Source organism: Schistocerca serialis, chromosome 1, assembly GCF_023864345.2.
Source record: "Schistocerca serialis cubense isolate TAMUIC-IGC-003099 chromosome 1, iqSchSeri2.2, whole genome shotgun sequence".
NCBI lineage: Eukaryota > Metazoa > Arthropoda > Insecta > Orthoptera > Acrididae > Schistocerca > Schistocerca serialis.
In genome coordinates, this window is record NC_064638.1 from 1,103,624,059 (window position 1) to 1,103,639,697 (window position 15,639).

The 15,639-nt window shown below is 45.5% G+C and overlaps 1 protein-coding gene across 1 annotated transcript in view; it reads left to right on the forward strand.

Annotated features, from left to right (window-relative positions):
• LOC126416470 (solute carrier organic anion transporter family member 74D-like) overlaps nt 1–15,639 on the forward strand; it is a 100,872-nt gene that overhangs the window by 51,914 nt on the left and 33,319 nt on the right. Inside the window, exons 6-9 of the mRNA XM_050084209.1 lie at nt 3,047–3,220; nt 7,075–7,438; nt 11,340–11,487; nt 13,127–13,320. Coding sequence (XP_049940166.1) covers nt 3,047–3,220; nt 7,075–7,438; nt 11,340–11,487; nt 13,127–13,320 — 880 coding nt within the window. The remainder of the gene's footprint in view (nt 1–3,046; nt 3,221–7,074; nt 7,439–11,339; nt 11,488–13,126; nt 13,321–15,639) is intronic.

Here is a 15,639-nt window from a genome sequence, read left to right on the forward strand (position 1 = left end):
TATTGACTTCTTGCCCCAATATTTCGACTGGCAAACGTCCAGCCATCTTCAGGTGAGTGTCCGCCACTGGAGACTACTAGTTTTTTTTTTCCTTTATCGACATTTCATGTCCCTACCCCATGTGGGCAGGGTGGGATGGCAGCGGAAGAGCTCACCGCTCTTCAGCCAAGAGACTGTATAAAATAAAACATTATATTTTAAATAATAAAAGACTGGGATAAAAGATTAAGTTTCCACACGAAAATGGGATACAATGGGAGTTAATATAATACAAAAAAAGAAAAAGGGGTAGTTTCACGAGGCATGTTTACACAAAATTCACATATAATTAAAGTGAAACTCGGCGAAGACGTACCACATAAACCTTGACGGCATGAAGAGCACAATTATAAAACGGCGTCACAGTAGTGAGAGCTACACGGGACGGCGACACTGAACACACACTGCAAGTACATTACAAGCATGGCGGGCACCAAAACACGACCAAGTAACTGGATTAATATTGGAAGGACCTGCCAAGGGAGGGGAGGCCAGAGAGGAGGAAGAGAGGAAAGAGAGGTCGGCCGAGGAGCGTAGGAGGAAGAGGCGGAGACAGGGAGGATGGGGAGGATGCAGCCCAGGAAGGAGCGCGAAGACTGGGAAAGGAGAAGTGTTAAGTACAGGGAGGAGGATGGACGAAACATCAAAGGGGAGGGGGAAGGAGAGGGATCCCTAGGGAGGAGGGGAGGGGAAGAGGAGGGTCAGAGTTGGAAGAAAGGATAAATATCGGGGTGAAGCACATCATGGGGGATGGGAAGACGGAAGTTTCTTTAGGGGAGGATTGGAGATGGAAAGCGGGTGGGGCACATTGGTAGAGGCGCTGCAGCAGGCGGGGAGTGAAGGGGAAAGGAGACACCAGGGGGTGAGGGGGATCGAGGTGGTGGTTGGTGTAGAGGACACGGATATGTTCAACGAAAAGGGGAAGGGGATGGGAACGGGAGATTGGAACGGGAGATGGATGTGGAAAGCGAGATGGAGCTCATTGTGTTCAAGGATTTGGAGGGCTTTATAGAATATAGGAATTTAGGAGGGGAAGACTGCTAGTTGACGATGTCGGGTTCATAGCAAAAATTGGCGCGGAAACGCATGCGCACTGGCGGCCGTCACAGGAGCGTCCTCTATCGAAATCCGCGCCCTCTGCAAATACCGTTCCATCTGTGGCGCCGAGGCACATGCATAAAGATGAAACAACATATCCGCCTCTGTCGGCGTGCGCGCTCTTGTCGCCAAAACCAAACGTCAGATGTCGCCAGACGTCTCATTATGAATAAAATGTCTTCTCTCAGAAGAGATTAAAGAGTTCACTAGGTCCCAAGCTATGTCCAGCTGAAAGCAGCCGACCCAATTTACAAGATTTTGTGCTAGCCGTATTTCCACAGATTCTTTAATTACTGAATCCCAAAAGGATCTCGCTGGGGCCAAGATATATGTGGCAGAATGACCCATATAATGTCATGTGGTAATACAATGATCAGTCTACCCCGACCTGTGGAAAACCTCCCAGATCCTGATGTTCCTCAAACCCGATAAACCGCCATCCGCTGCCTCCTCCTACCGTCCCATCAGCCTTACCTCGGTCTTCAGAAAGGTTCTGGAATCTATCCACACGTGACGCATCCACCAGCAAGTCCGCAAGCACCGCCTCCTTCCCATTACCCAGTGTGGCTTTCGACCGTCCTTCTCTGCCAATGACCTTCTCCTTCACCTCACTCATCTCCTCTCCGAACAACTCAACTCCCGTCGCTCCACCATCTTCCTCTCCCTCGACCTTGAACGTGTTTACGACCGTGTATGGCATTCCGGTCTCCTCTTCAAGCTCCAAACCCTCGCCCTTCCTATTAACTACTTCCGTCTGATCGGGTCCTTTCTTTCCTAACGTCCTTCCTATGTCACCATCCATAACACGGATTCCTACATCTTCTACCCCTCCACCGGTGTGCCCCAAGATTCTGTCCTCTCCCCTCTTCTCTACCTTCTATATACGGCAGACATGCCGCCACCTTCACCCCCCCCCCCTGCACCTTCTCCAGTACGCCAATGACAACGCGTTTTTTGCCCTCACCCCCATCCTGCAACATCTTCTCCAATCCCATCTTGACCGGTTCACCACTTGGTGTAACCAGTAGTTTCTCAAGGTCAAACCTTCAAAGACCCAGGCAATCATTGTTGGCAAAACCACCCCTTCCTTCCGTCTCTTTGATTTCTATCTTACCACCTACGGCCGTCCTATCAACCTCACCTCCACCTTCAAAGTACCTTGGCGTCACCCTTGACCGTCGCTTCTCCTGGAGCCCCCACCTCTGAACAATCCAAGCCAAGGCACGCTCCCGACTACGTCTCCTCCAGCTCCTTTCTGGTCGCACATGGGGTCTGGACCCCTCCACCATCCTCCATACCTATAAATCCCTCATCCGCCATATCCTTTGCTATGCCCATCCCGCCTGGATCTCCGCCCCTCCTACCTTCTACAAATCCCTTCAAATGCTGGAACGCCATGCACTCCACCTCGCCTATGGTATCTATCTAAGCTTCGTCCCAGGGGCAAGGAATTTTGTAAATTACAGCCTTCTGCAGACCTGGATCGTACTTTAACGAACCGAGGAGGGCACCAATCTTCGCCAATGACCAGAAGATTACTGTAACTTGATCTTTTCTTAGGATCCAGCTTACTTTAGACGAAAGGTTGCCGACGTATGTAAGGATCGCCCAGGACTTGAACATCTCCTTATCTTCTAGGTGTTGTGGGTGGTCACGTTTCTTCCTCAGTAGCGCTATGCTAACCTGATATTATCTACTGGATAAAATAGGTGGCTCACCAAGACATCCAAAATGCAGTCCCAACGAGAACTCAGAGGCAACGCTGGAGGTTTTGAATTGGAAAAATCATTCTTCTATCTGTCCGGAAGGACTACGAACAACAATGCGTTGCTGCTATGTATCTGCACAGCACAGCAACACTGTTTGCCGACTGCGGCGACTGGAGCAAGATGGCTGTTTGCTGTTGCAGGGTGGGTCATCATGGCGGGCGTGCTGTTCGTGATGTCGACGCTGACCGGCATGTTCCCCAAGCAGCTGCCGCGGGCCGCCGTGCGCCGCCTCATCGAGCAGGAGAGGCTGAAGGCGCAGGGCGACAAGGAGGCGCTCAGGGCGGCGCAGGAGCAACACCGGACGTCGCTCTCAGGTGAGGCGCCCTTCATTCACTGGTCGCAACTGGCGAAAACAGAGGCCTGTTCACCTCGATGCAACACTAAGAAGGTAGTGATTCCGTTTGCACCAAAGCGCAGGGTTTTTCACGTGGGATTCAAGCACTTTGTCCGGCACTGAGCGATAACCGATACGCCGGCCGTGGTGGCCGAGCGGTTCTAGGCGCTACAGTCTGGAACCACGCGACCGCTACGGTCGCAGGTTCGAATCCTGCCTCGGGCATGGATGTGTGCGATGTCCTTAGGTTTAAGTAGTTCTAAGTTCTAGGGGATTGATGACCTCAGATGTTAAGTCCCATAGTCCTCAGAGCCATTTGAACCATTTTTTTGATAACCGATGCACCTGTAGGTTGTTGTGTGTGTTCGGCGCGTGGCGCTCCGGCACGGTTCTCGGACACTATGACAGGTGTTGCATCGCGAAGACCCTAGTAAGTCGATAAGCCTTGTAGCACTTCGAAAGGACTCTTACTCTGGGGGTCACAAGATTTATTCCTACCCTTGATATCAAATCTGAGCGAAATTGCAGTGGCTAATCCTTGACGTACTGAGGTGGAATGAGGTACGAACTAGAGTTGGTGCTACGATTACAACTACCGTGGAAAACTGTGCCAATTTAACAGTCTTTTAATCTGAGTGGCTGCCGTGGTAGAAGGTGATCAGAGTGTCCAATCCAGCAATTTCGTTATTCAATTATTAATACAGAATATTTCAGGTTTCTTTTATAATCATGGGGAAAAACTTCTCAATAACAAACTATCACCACAATTTTATTTTATATTAATTTTTTGGAGTATATTTGAAAAATGAAACGGAGGCGAATCACTTCCTGGGCCATCAACTTAGCGTCGAATGACACCCCAGGGAAGCGATTCTTGCAGTCCATTTCAGTAGCTAGTTGTGCGCCAAACTTGCTAGCGACACGCCGAACAGTACATGTACATGTACATCTACATTTATACTCCGCAAGCCACCCAACGGTGTGTGGCGGATCGCACTTTACGTGCCACTGTCATTACCTCCCTTTCCTGTTACGGTCGTGTATGGTTCGCGGGAAGAACGACTGCCGGAAAGCCTCCGTGTGCACTCGAATCTCTCTAATTTTACATTCGTGATCTCCTCGGTAGGTATAAGTAGGGGGAAGCAATATATTCGCCACCTCATCCAGAAACGCACCCTCTCGAAACCTGGACAGCAACCTACACCGCGATGCAGAGCGCCTCTCTTGCAGAGTCTGCCACTTAAGTTTGTTAAACATCTCCGTAACGCTATCACGCTTACCAAATAACCCTGTGACGAAACGCGCCGCTCTTCGTTGGATCTTCTCTATCTCCTCTGTCAACCCGACCAGGTACGGACCCCACACTGATGAGCAATACTCAAGTATAGGTCGAACGAGTGTTTTGTAAGTCACCTCCTTTGTTGATGGACTACATTTTCTAAGGACTCTCCCAATGAATCTCAATCTGGCACCTGCCTTACCAACTGTTAATTTCATATGATCATTCCACTTCAAATCGTTCCGTACGCATACTCCCAGATATTTTACAGAAGTAACTGCTGCCAATCTTTGTTCTGCTATCATATAATCATACAATAAAGGATCCTTCTTTCTACATATTCGCAATACATTACATTTGTCTATGTTAAGGAGCAGTTGCCACTCCCTGCACCAAGTGCCTATCCGCTGCAGATCTTCCTGCATGTCGCTGCAATTTTCTAATACTGCAGCTTCTCTGTATACTACAGCATCATCCGCGAAAAGCCGTATGGAACTTTCGACACTATCTACGAGGTCATTTATATACATATGTGAAAAGCAATGGCCCAGTAACACTCCCCTGTGGCACGCCAGAGGAATGGATGTCTGTGTGCATACAAGATCGCGCCTCCGCAAGCAGAACAATTGAGCTTAGGATGTGTAATTTGATTTGTGAAATATGTACGACAATTTTTACAATATTTAATAGTGTACAACGATTTTATTTGTGGATAATGACGATGATTAGTTACTTTATGTGTGTCATATATCGAGGTGAGAAAGGTCTTGGGATAACGATGTACACTTATAGGGATGGCGGGAGTATCACGTAAACAAGGTATAAAAGGGCACTGCATTGGCGGAGCTGTCATTTGTATTCAGGTGATTGCATGTGAAAAGGTTTACGACGTGGTTATGGTTGCATGACTGATTTAACAGACGTTGAACATCGAATAGTAGCTGGACCTAGACGCACTGGACATTCCATTTTGGAAATCGTTAGGGAACTCAGTATTCGGAGATTCACAGTGTCTCGAGTGTACCAAGAGCACCAAATTTCAGGCTTTAGATGTCACCATGGACAACGCAGTGGCCGACGGCCTTCACTTAACAACCAAGAGCGACGGTGTCTACATAGAGTTGTCAGTGCTAACAGGCAAGCAATACTGGTTGAAAAAACCGCAGAAATCAATGTAGGACGTACGACGAATGTATCCGTTAGGACAGTGCAGCGAAATTTGTGGTTAATCGGCTATGGCAGTAGACGCAAGACGCGAGAGCCTTTGCTAGGAACACACCGTCTACAGCGCTTCTCCTGGGCTCGTGACCAAATCAGTTGGACCCTAGACGACTAGAAAGCATTGGCCTGCTCAGATGAGTTCCGATTTCAATCATTAAGAACTGATGATGGAATGGACCGGGCACTCTGGTCCATCTTCACTGCGCAAGGTGTTGGTGGTTCCATAATGGTGTGGGCTGTGTTTACATGGAAAGGACGGAGTCGCCTGGTCTAACCGAACCAATCAATGAATGGAACTGTTTATGTGCGGCTACTTGGACTCCCATTTGCAGCCATTCATGGACTTCACGTTTTCAAACAACGATGTCATGTCATCGGGCCACAATTTTTCACGATTGATTTGAAGAACGAATGGACAATTCGAGCGAATGCTTTGGCCACACACATCGCCCGACGTGAATCCCATATAACGTTTGTGGGATATAATCGAGACGTCACCTCGTGCACGACATCCTGCACTGCCAACACTTCCGCAATTATGGACGGCTATGGAGGCAGCATGACTTAATATTTCTGCACGAGACTTCCAACGAATTGTTGAGTCCATGTCAGGTCGAATTGTTGCACTGCGCCTGGCAAAAGGAGGTCCAACACGATATTTGGTGTATCCCATGACTTTTTTTCACCTCAGTGTAACGTGTAACACACTTTTTCAAGTCCTCTCGTATATGGGGCACACGTCTTTAGTTGCGTTGAGTGTGAGAAAATGGTCAAGTGTTTTTTATTCCCGTCTTTGATCACAATACCAATTCTTTTGATGATGACCGGTTTCTGTCAGTAATGACCATCCTCAGATCTTTTCTACACCATGTCCTAAAGTGATCTGGGGATGGTCATTACTGACTGAAACCGGACATCGTCAAAAGAATTGATATTGTGATCAAAGACTGGAATAAAAACATTTGACAGTAGTGGATCACTGTTGATATACGCGACTATGTTGCAGCTGGTGAAAATGGTCAAGGACCAGTAGACCAACCAGTACATCATATTCAAAACGTAATAGCTGAGCCTATCATCAGCAATGTAGCTATAAAACTGTTACTTGCTGGCCGGCCGAAGTGACCGTGCGGTTAAAGGCGCTGCAGTCTGGAACCGCAAGACCGCTACGGTCGCAGGTTCGAATACTACCTCGGGCATGGATGTTTGTGATGTCCTTAGGTTAGTTAGGTTTAACTAGTTCTAAATTCTAGGGGACTAATGACCTCAGCAGTTGAGTCCCATAGTGCTCAGAGCCATTTTTTTTTGTTACTTGCTTCTCATGTACCCAACAGACATGGTCAAGACTTTCTGGCGGTTGCTGAGAAACGCGACGCTAATGTGCAACAACCTGGCGGGCATCTTCTACTTCGTGGGCTACGCGCCCTACTGGATCTTCATGCCCAAGTACATCGAGACGCAGTTCCGGCAGTCGGCCAGCGTCTCGAGCCTGGTGACGGGCACGGTGGGTCTGCTGTTCTCGGCCGTGGGCATCCTCACCTCGGGTCTGGTCATCTCCAAGTTCAGGCCGCGCGCGCGCTACATGGCCGCCTGGAACGTCATCGTCGGCATCATCACCGTCATGGGCATGGTCTCCTATGTCTTCCTCGGCTGCAACACCAGCGAGGACACGCACAAGACCCTGCTGCCCACTGGAGAGTGAGTGAGCCCATTTATCATTTCCTTGCGCTGTACTGTAAGTCGCTAAGTGCTCAGGTGGGTGCCAGAATCTGCGTACGTTCTTACACGGATATTGAGGATTTTCTCTGTCAGTTGCTGCTGCTTTCACCTTTGATTTGTACAGTTGAGAAACGTCAAGTTCCAACGTGGTTAGGGGTCCACGTTAAGCAGGTATCTCGTTAGGTACGCCATTTCGAAGGTAAGACGAAGGAAAGGGCATACTGCTTACAATAGAATCATGTCTGCTGAACCACAGTAATATCAAGCCAACATTAGATTTGGTGACAGCTTTATTCTATGGTGAACTATTGCGCTATAAATTCGCTTTAATCTGGGAGCAAATGTTCTGGTTTTTTATATCACGACATTCCCTCTTCTAATTGTTCAACAAATTTCATACTTTGAGCCACTTTTGGGACTTGCTTTAGGGGTTTTGTAGTGGCCAAATTCTGATGGAGTGAGTTCAATACAGCCGAAACTCACCTATGAGTCTCCCTCTAAAGTTGTTACCCGACATTTACCTCCACCACTAAGCTGACTACTCCCTCATGCCTTAGGACGTGCACTAATAACTGTTCCTTCCCTTCAGTTAAGTTGTCCTGTAAAATTCTTTTTCGCTCAGTTCGGTCTATCCATCTGACCGCCAGCATTTTTCTGTAACACCACATTTCAAAAGCTTCTACTCTCTGCAAATCTGAACTGTTTATCGACCAAGTTTCACTTCCGTACAGGGCTACAATGTAGACAAATAATTTCAGAAAAGACTTACCAACACTTAAATTTGTGTTGAATATTAACAAATTCCTCATTTTCAGAAATGCGTTCTCTATTATTGCCAACCTGATTTTTTTTATCCTCTCTACTTCGACCATCATCACTTATTTTGCTACCCAAATAGTAAAAACTAATCCGTTACTTCTATTGTATCATTTATTAATTTAATTTCCTCAGCATCGCTTGATACATTTGACTACATTCCATTACCCTTATTTTACTTTTGTTGATGTCATCTCATAACCTATTTTCACTGCCCATTGCCTTCAACTGCTTTTTCAGTTCCTTTTAGTCTCTGACAGAATTTCATTGTCATTAGGAATTTTTCAATTTTTATTTCTTTCCCTGTACTTTAAATTCTTTTCCAGATTTCTCCTTAATTTTCTTTATTGTTTGCTCAATGTGCAGATTCAGTAACATCTGGGAGAGGCTGCAAATCTGCTCGTTCTCTTCTCAGCCACTGCTTCCCTTTCATGTTGTTCGATTCTTATAACTTCAATCTGGTTTCTGTAGAAGTCGTAAATAACCTTTCGCTCCCTGTATTTTGTTACTGCTGCCTTCAGAATTTCAAAGAGTGTAGTCCAGTCAGCACCGTCAAAAGCCTTCTCCAAAGCTATAAATGCTGTAAAAATAGGTTTATCCTTCCTCAGTCCATGTTCTAAGATACGTTATATGGTCAGTATTGCCTCGGGTGTTCCTACATTTCTCCGGAACCCAAACTGATCTTCCCCGACGTCGGTATCTACTGGTCATTCCATTCTTTATATATAATTCCTGTCAGTATTTTGCTACAATGACTTATTAAACTGATGGTTCGCTAACATTCACCTCCTGCTATCTTCGTAATCGAAATTCTTACATTCTTAAAATCTTAGGGTGATCCACCTCTCTAACATATCTCGCACATCAGCACACCACGAGAAATAGTTTTGTGTTTGCGGGCTCTCCCAAGGATTCAGTAAAAAAATGGTTCAAATGGCTCTGAGCACTATGGGGCTTAACTTCTGAGGTCATCAGTCCCCTAGAACTTAGAACTACGTAAACCTAACTAACTTAAGGACATCACATACATCCATGCCCGAGGCAGGATTCGAGCCTGCGACCGTAGTGGTTGCGCGGCTCCAGACTGTAGCGCCTAGAACCGCTCGGCCACTCCGGCCGGCAAGGATTCAGTAATTCTGGGGGAGTGTTGTCTACTCAAGGTGACCTAGTTTTCACTTTGCTCTTTCATTGCTCTGTCAAATTATTCTCGCGGTACCTCCCGTCTCCTCTTCATATATTTCCTATTCCATTTTCATAATATTGCCTTTATGTCATTTCCCGTTGGTTGATGGGCAGTACAAAAACAAAAATATGGTCAAGGCAGCTCCAAGAGAGTTGTTTACTGTCCCCACAATCCGTTGCAGGCTAGCTGAAATCCATATACCCGGGAGCCTGTAGCAGTAACATCCGTTGGAATTTAGCTCGTTGTAACGGATTTCGACGGCATGTACTAATAATTACTGCCTTAACGTAAATCTACTTCGTGATAACAGAATTCATGGCGCTCAGTTACTGAAGATTTAATGTTTTGTTTCAAACGTGTGGAGTGTTCATACAATTAAATACGATCTTTTGTTATTGTTTGGAGAGATTAGGCACGAGCATAGCTCGCGAAAGGCAACGTCCCGGGTTCTAGTACCGGTCTGACAAACATTAGCAATTTGCTGGGAAACGTTTTCCTACTTTTCTGAAAAAGGAATATTCCAGAAAGTTCCTCCAAAGAATTTTACTTATCTGGCCTACCACCTCCGTACGACCTCTGATTAAAGCTACCGTCCCACCAGATCCTGAACAACGTCAAGAAAGTACGATCGGGCTCGAGGAAACGTGAAGCTTACTCTTTCGTATCTCATATTTCCGGGTCGATTAAGATCAAAATAATTGTCAGTTTTTATTGGTGGTAGCTATATTTACACCAGGTTAATTCAGTGCATAGCTTAGCCTCTACAGGTAAGTGAATTATGTTCATTATATCGATTGGTCATAACTTGGATGATTCTCATTTGGTGTCGGATCAAGTATATGTTCTATGCAATAGGTCTCCTGCGACAGACTCGTGAACTACGGTTATTGTTGTTGTTGTTGTTGTTCTTGCTTTCTTCAGTCGGAAGACTGCTAAACCGGTGCATAATAAGAAAGTAATGTAGCTGGTAAGTTTATGACTAGAAACCTTAAAATCGTGCTGTTTCAAGTCATTGCAATGACAACTTAAGTTGGCGATGGTCAAAATGATCCCAAAGCACAAATACATGTACCTTAGTGAATACTGTTGTCTCCGTTTCAGTGAATTACACACTCGTAACACAATTAGTTAAACTTCAATAACTTTAGGAAACAATGTATGCCCAAAATTACCATCAACTTGGGCTTCATACCTACACTATAGATGTTATTCACTGGATTCAATAGGCATCAACGTGATCGTCGTAAATAACGTAACGTTCTCTGTAGACAACTTAGTTATACACCGACCGTCTATAAAGTTCCAAGAGTGGTTTTATTTGTGGCGTATGAGCGACATGTACTCAGTAACTACGTGAGCTAACAGTTGTAAACAAAGGATGTGGATTCGACCAGTCAGTTGTGAGCAGACAGTGTTCAGCAGTGGACGTGGGACCGTAGTGTTTCAAAGCTGTTGTGTCAGAAATCGCGATGGAGTAACGTCTCTAAATTTAGTGTTTAAGACACTCTTCGGAAGGTTTTCAAGAAGAGAAAAGTGTGTGCAAATTTTGTCACCTTGATTCCTGCACAAAAAGAAAGACGCGTGGACGCCTACCGCGACTTGGCTGATATACGGAACGCAAACGGTTGTTTTGCGAAGAAAATCGTCACGTGTGACGAAATTTGATGTTATCATTACGAACCTACCACAAAACGATGAAGTAAGGATCAACGATCAGACAAAAAATGGCTTCTCTGGCAGCTTCACGTGGCTTAATGACCGTTTTGTGCATTGTACACCTGTCATATTAAATCATCCCTATTCTTTATTAATCTAGTCTCGAAATTTCTTTGGACTTACGGGGTTGTGTGGGCAGGCTTTTGAGCGGGGCGCTGTTGGCAGGCTGTCGACGCTGACGGAGTGCAACGCGGCTTGCCACTGCGACTACGTCACGTACTCCCCCGTCTGCACCGCCGACGGCCGCACCAGCTTCGTGTCCGCCTGCCACGCCGGCTGCCTCTCCTCCTACGTCAACGACAACGGCACCAGGGTGAGTCCGGCACACCACTGACCGCATGTCTTTAATGACAAGAATTTTTAGTCGTTAGTCTACGCACTGGCTTGATATCTCCTTCTTTCACCTCCTCTCTCCTGGTGAACTCTTCAACTTTTCAAATCTTTTACTGCCTGCGTCTTCAGTTGTGCGTTATACACACTATCTCGACGCCGAAGAAACGAGACTGCCCGTTTAACTGAGAAATTACACGGAAGAGCAGAAAAAATGACCACCGCAAGAATGAAATCCTCCTCGTGGTGTTTCGGGCACGTGATGTGGTAAGCAGAACAGGTGCGAATGGGGAATCATCCTAGCGTCTATATGGACCGCATATAGTGAAATCTACCGACGTAAGCGACTCTGGCAAAGGGTAGATCGTCATGAAATGGTGCCTACAAACAACCATCTCGGCTACTGGCGTGCTTCTGTCCTAAGTGTCTCTGTAAAGTGGTTGAAAGCACAAGTATCTTCTGAGATACACCGTTTAGCGCATTTTGTTGAACGTGGAGATCCGTAGCAGATCACCCCTACGTACTCCCAAGACCGAACGACATCAAAGTTACGATTGCAGTGGACACGAGATCATTGAAATTGGACATTGAATCAATGGAAACGTGTTGCCTGGTTAGGTGAACCACTTTTATTGTTACTCTAGGTCCATGGTCGTGTCCGCATACGCCGTCATTCAGGTTAACGGCTGCCCGAAACATCCACCGCATCACGGACGTAGGCAGTTACATATTTTGTGTTTGGGCTTCCGTGAGACATTTGGTAGTACTCGAGGGCACCATGGCAACGATGATTTACGAAAGCTGTTTCATCAGGCTTGATGTGTTCCCCGACGACGATGGCATCTTCCGGAAGGCTAACTGTCCTTGTCACAAGGTCAGAATCGTGCTACCGTGATTTGAGTAGCATGATACTGAACTCACGCTATTGTCTTGGCCACAAAGTTCGCCTGATCTGTACCAGATAGGCTACATCTGGGACAGTATCGGACGCCGGTTCCGCGCTCACAAACTACCGACCTCCTGTGTTACCTATGAGTAAACATCTGATAACGCGTACTTCCAGAAACCTATCAGTCACTTATCGAGTCAATACCAGTCAAAACGGCTGCTACAATGAGTTCCAAAGCTGGACCAATACCCTTTTGAGCACGTTTCGGCTCACCGGTGTAGTTGTCGTGATATAGGAATGACATGTGCAAGTTGCGGAAATAATTTCCGCCATTTCTGTTTAGTTGTTTCTTATGAGCATGTCACTAACGACGTTTCGAGAAATAATGTGAGAGATCAATGTCTCCAGTTCTAAAGTCAAAGGATTTTCTTATTACCACAGAGCACTCACCGTTGATGCAAAGTTCTTCCCCATTGCCTCAGATAATAGCTTTCACTGAGCGATAAAGAAGCATAAAATGAAAAACGCCAAAGAATATTGTTTACCACTGTAATCACTGCACCATTCAACTGCCTGTGTGCCGTGTTAAACAGCAGAAAAAGAAACGATAAGCACGACATCGCATATAAGTTTGTAGCTAGATATCTGAAAACATTTCTGTATCTGGTTTACAATGTCTCTTGGAGGAAAAGAGTTGGTTCAGTATTAGAGGAGCTTGTAATGTCCACCGCAGGTGTTCAGTGACTGCTCGTGCGTGCCGCGAGTCGGCGTCAACGGCTCGCTGATCGCCGAGAGCGGGGGCGAGGTTCTGCAGGGGGCGTGCCCCGTAGACTGCATGCGGCCTTTCATCATCTTCCTGTGCACCGTCTGCCTACTCAAGTTCGTCGGATCGACCGGACGCGCCTCCAACTTCCTCGTCTCCGTCAGGTAAGCCACGATACGAGGTCATTGGCAAAATGATGGCTGATGCTCAGTCGAGTGAATAGCTAGCTGACGTTTGGGAGAGACGGCACTGTAGCTGCCAGAGTAATGCAAATTATATAATTTATATTTATGACGTCGTAGCAAGAATATGCGTGAAGAACTAGCTTTTGCTTCAAGTGGAGCACGGTAAAACTTCAGCAGCATGGATGACTTATTAATTGATTACTTCTTATTACTAACTAACTTCGTAACACACTTTGCAAAAAGTGTCTCCATATATTACTGAATGTGCCTGCAAAATTGTATCATTTTACGACACGCAGTTCAGGAGATATAACGACGAAAATGTAGAGATGTGTGAAAAACTAGCTTTTGCTTAAAATGGAGCCTAAATTGCGCACACCACGTTAATCCTATGTTTCATAATAAGCGCACTTAACGACTTTGCACTTTAATTTTAAACGTTATTTCAAACATTTTATAAACTCTTTCTCACTTACATACTTCACGTCAAATGTTCAACACATTAACTCATTTGTAAAGTAATCTTGTAGCTATTTCATAAATGGGAGTTCGATTCTTTAGAGAATCTGGGGGAGCACTTCAACGTTTGTAAAATGTGCAAGAATTACAAATGTTACTGGTCGAACACTGCTATTGTTGCAGTCTCCCTCTACGATTTTTACCTCCCAGACTCCCTCCAATACTAAACTGGTGATCCCTTGATGTCTCAGAATGTGTCCTATCAACCGAGCTCTTGTTCATGTCAAGTTGTGCCACAAATTTTTTGTCTCTCCAGTTCTAATCAGTACTTCCTCATTAGTTACGTGATCGACCCATCTAATCTTCAGCATTCTTCTGTAGCACCACATTTCGAAAGCTTTTATTCTCTTTTAACTAAAGTCTTTATCATCTATGTTTCACTTCCATATATGGCTACACTTTAGACAAATACCTTCAGGAAAAACTTCCCAACGCTTAAATCTATCCGGACGGAGGGGCCGAGCGGTTCTAGGCGCTACAGTCTGGAACCGCGCGACCGTTACGCTCGCAGGTTCGAATACTGCCTCGGGCATGGATGTGTGTGATGTCCTTAGGTTAGTTAGGTTTAAGTAGTTCTAAGTTCTAGGGGACTGATGACCTCAGATGTTAAGTCCCATAGTGCTCAGAGCCATTTGAACCATTTTGCTTAAATCTATCGATGTTAACAGATTTCTCTTCTTCATAAATGCTTTTCTTATCACTGCCAGTCTACATTTTATATCCTCTCTACTTCGGCCGTCATCAGTTGTTTTCCTACACAAATAGCAAAACTCATCTACTACTTAATGTAACTCGTTTCCTAATCTGATTTCCTTAGCATCACTTGATTTAATTCGACTACGTTCCATTATGCCTGTTTTGCTTTCGTTGATGTTTCTCTTTAATCCTCCTTTCAAAACACTGTCCATTCCATTCAGCTGCGCTTCCAGGTTCTTTGCTGTCTCTGACAAAATTGAAATGTCTTCGGCAAACCTCAAAGTTTTTATTTCATCGGCCTGAATTATATATTAGCAACATGGCCAATAAATAATTCTTTGAATTTTCGTGAGTTCATGTGGACTGCACCCGTGGTCTGGGGGTTTAGTAAAAAAAAAAAAAGTCCTCGGTCCCGGGTTCGAAACCCGCCACGGCTTAAATCTTGAATAATAATCTGTATTGGCGCCCGAAGACTTCCGGCATAAGAAGTCAGCCTCATTCTGCCAACGGCCTTTTGAAAGAGGGCGGAGTAGGAGACAGAGGTTCAGGATACTCTCTTGTCTGTGGGGTAGGAAACTGCCCCTAATGGCAGAACAATCAACAATGATCAATGGCATGAGGATGCAGAAGGCAATGGAAACCATTGCATGAAAGAAACATATCGTGTGTACATAGGGCATGTGGCTTGTAATTGAAAAAACGTGTCCTGATGATCTCTCCATTGGCAAAAGATTCCGGAATAGTCCCCAATTCGGATCTGCGGGAGAGCATTGGCAAGTGATAGGTGACCATGAGAAAAAGATGGAATAAGCAAAGAAAGGATAGCGTTCTACGAGTCGGGGCGTGGAATGTCACAAGCTTTAAAGTTTTAGGGAACCTAGAAAATATGAAAAGGGAAATGCAAATACTCAATCTACATATAGTAGGAGCCAGTGAAGTGAAATGGAAAGAAGACAAGGGTTTTTGGTCAGATGAACATAGGGTAAAATCAATAGAATCAGAAAATGGTATAATGAGAGCAGAACTTGTTATGAATAGGAAGGTAGGGCACAGTGTGTGTTACTATGAACAGTTCGGTGATAG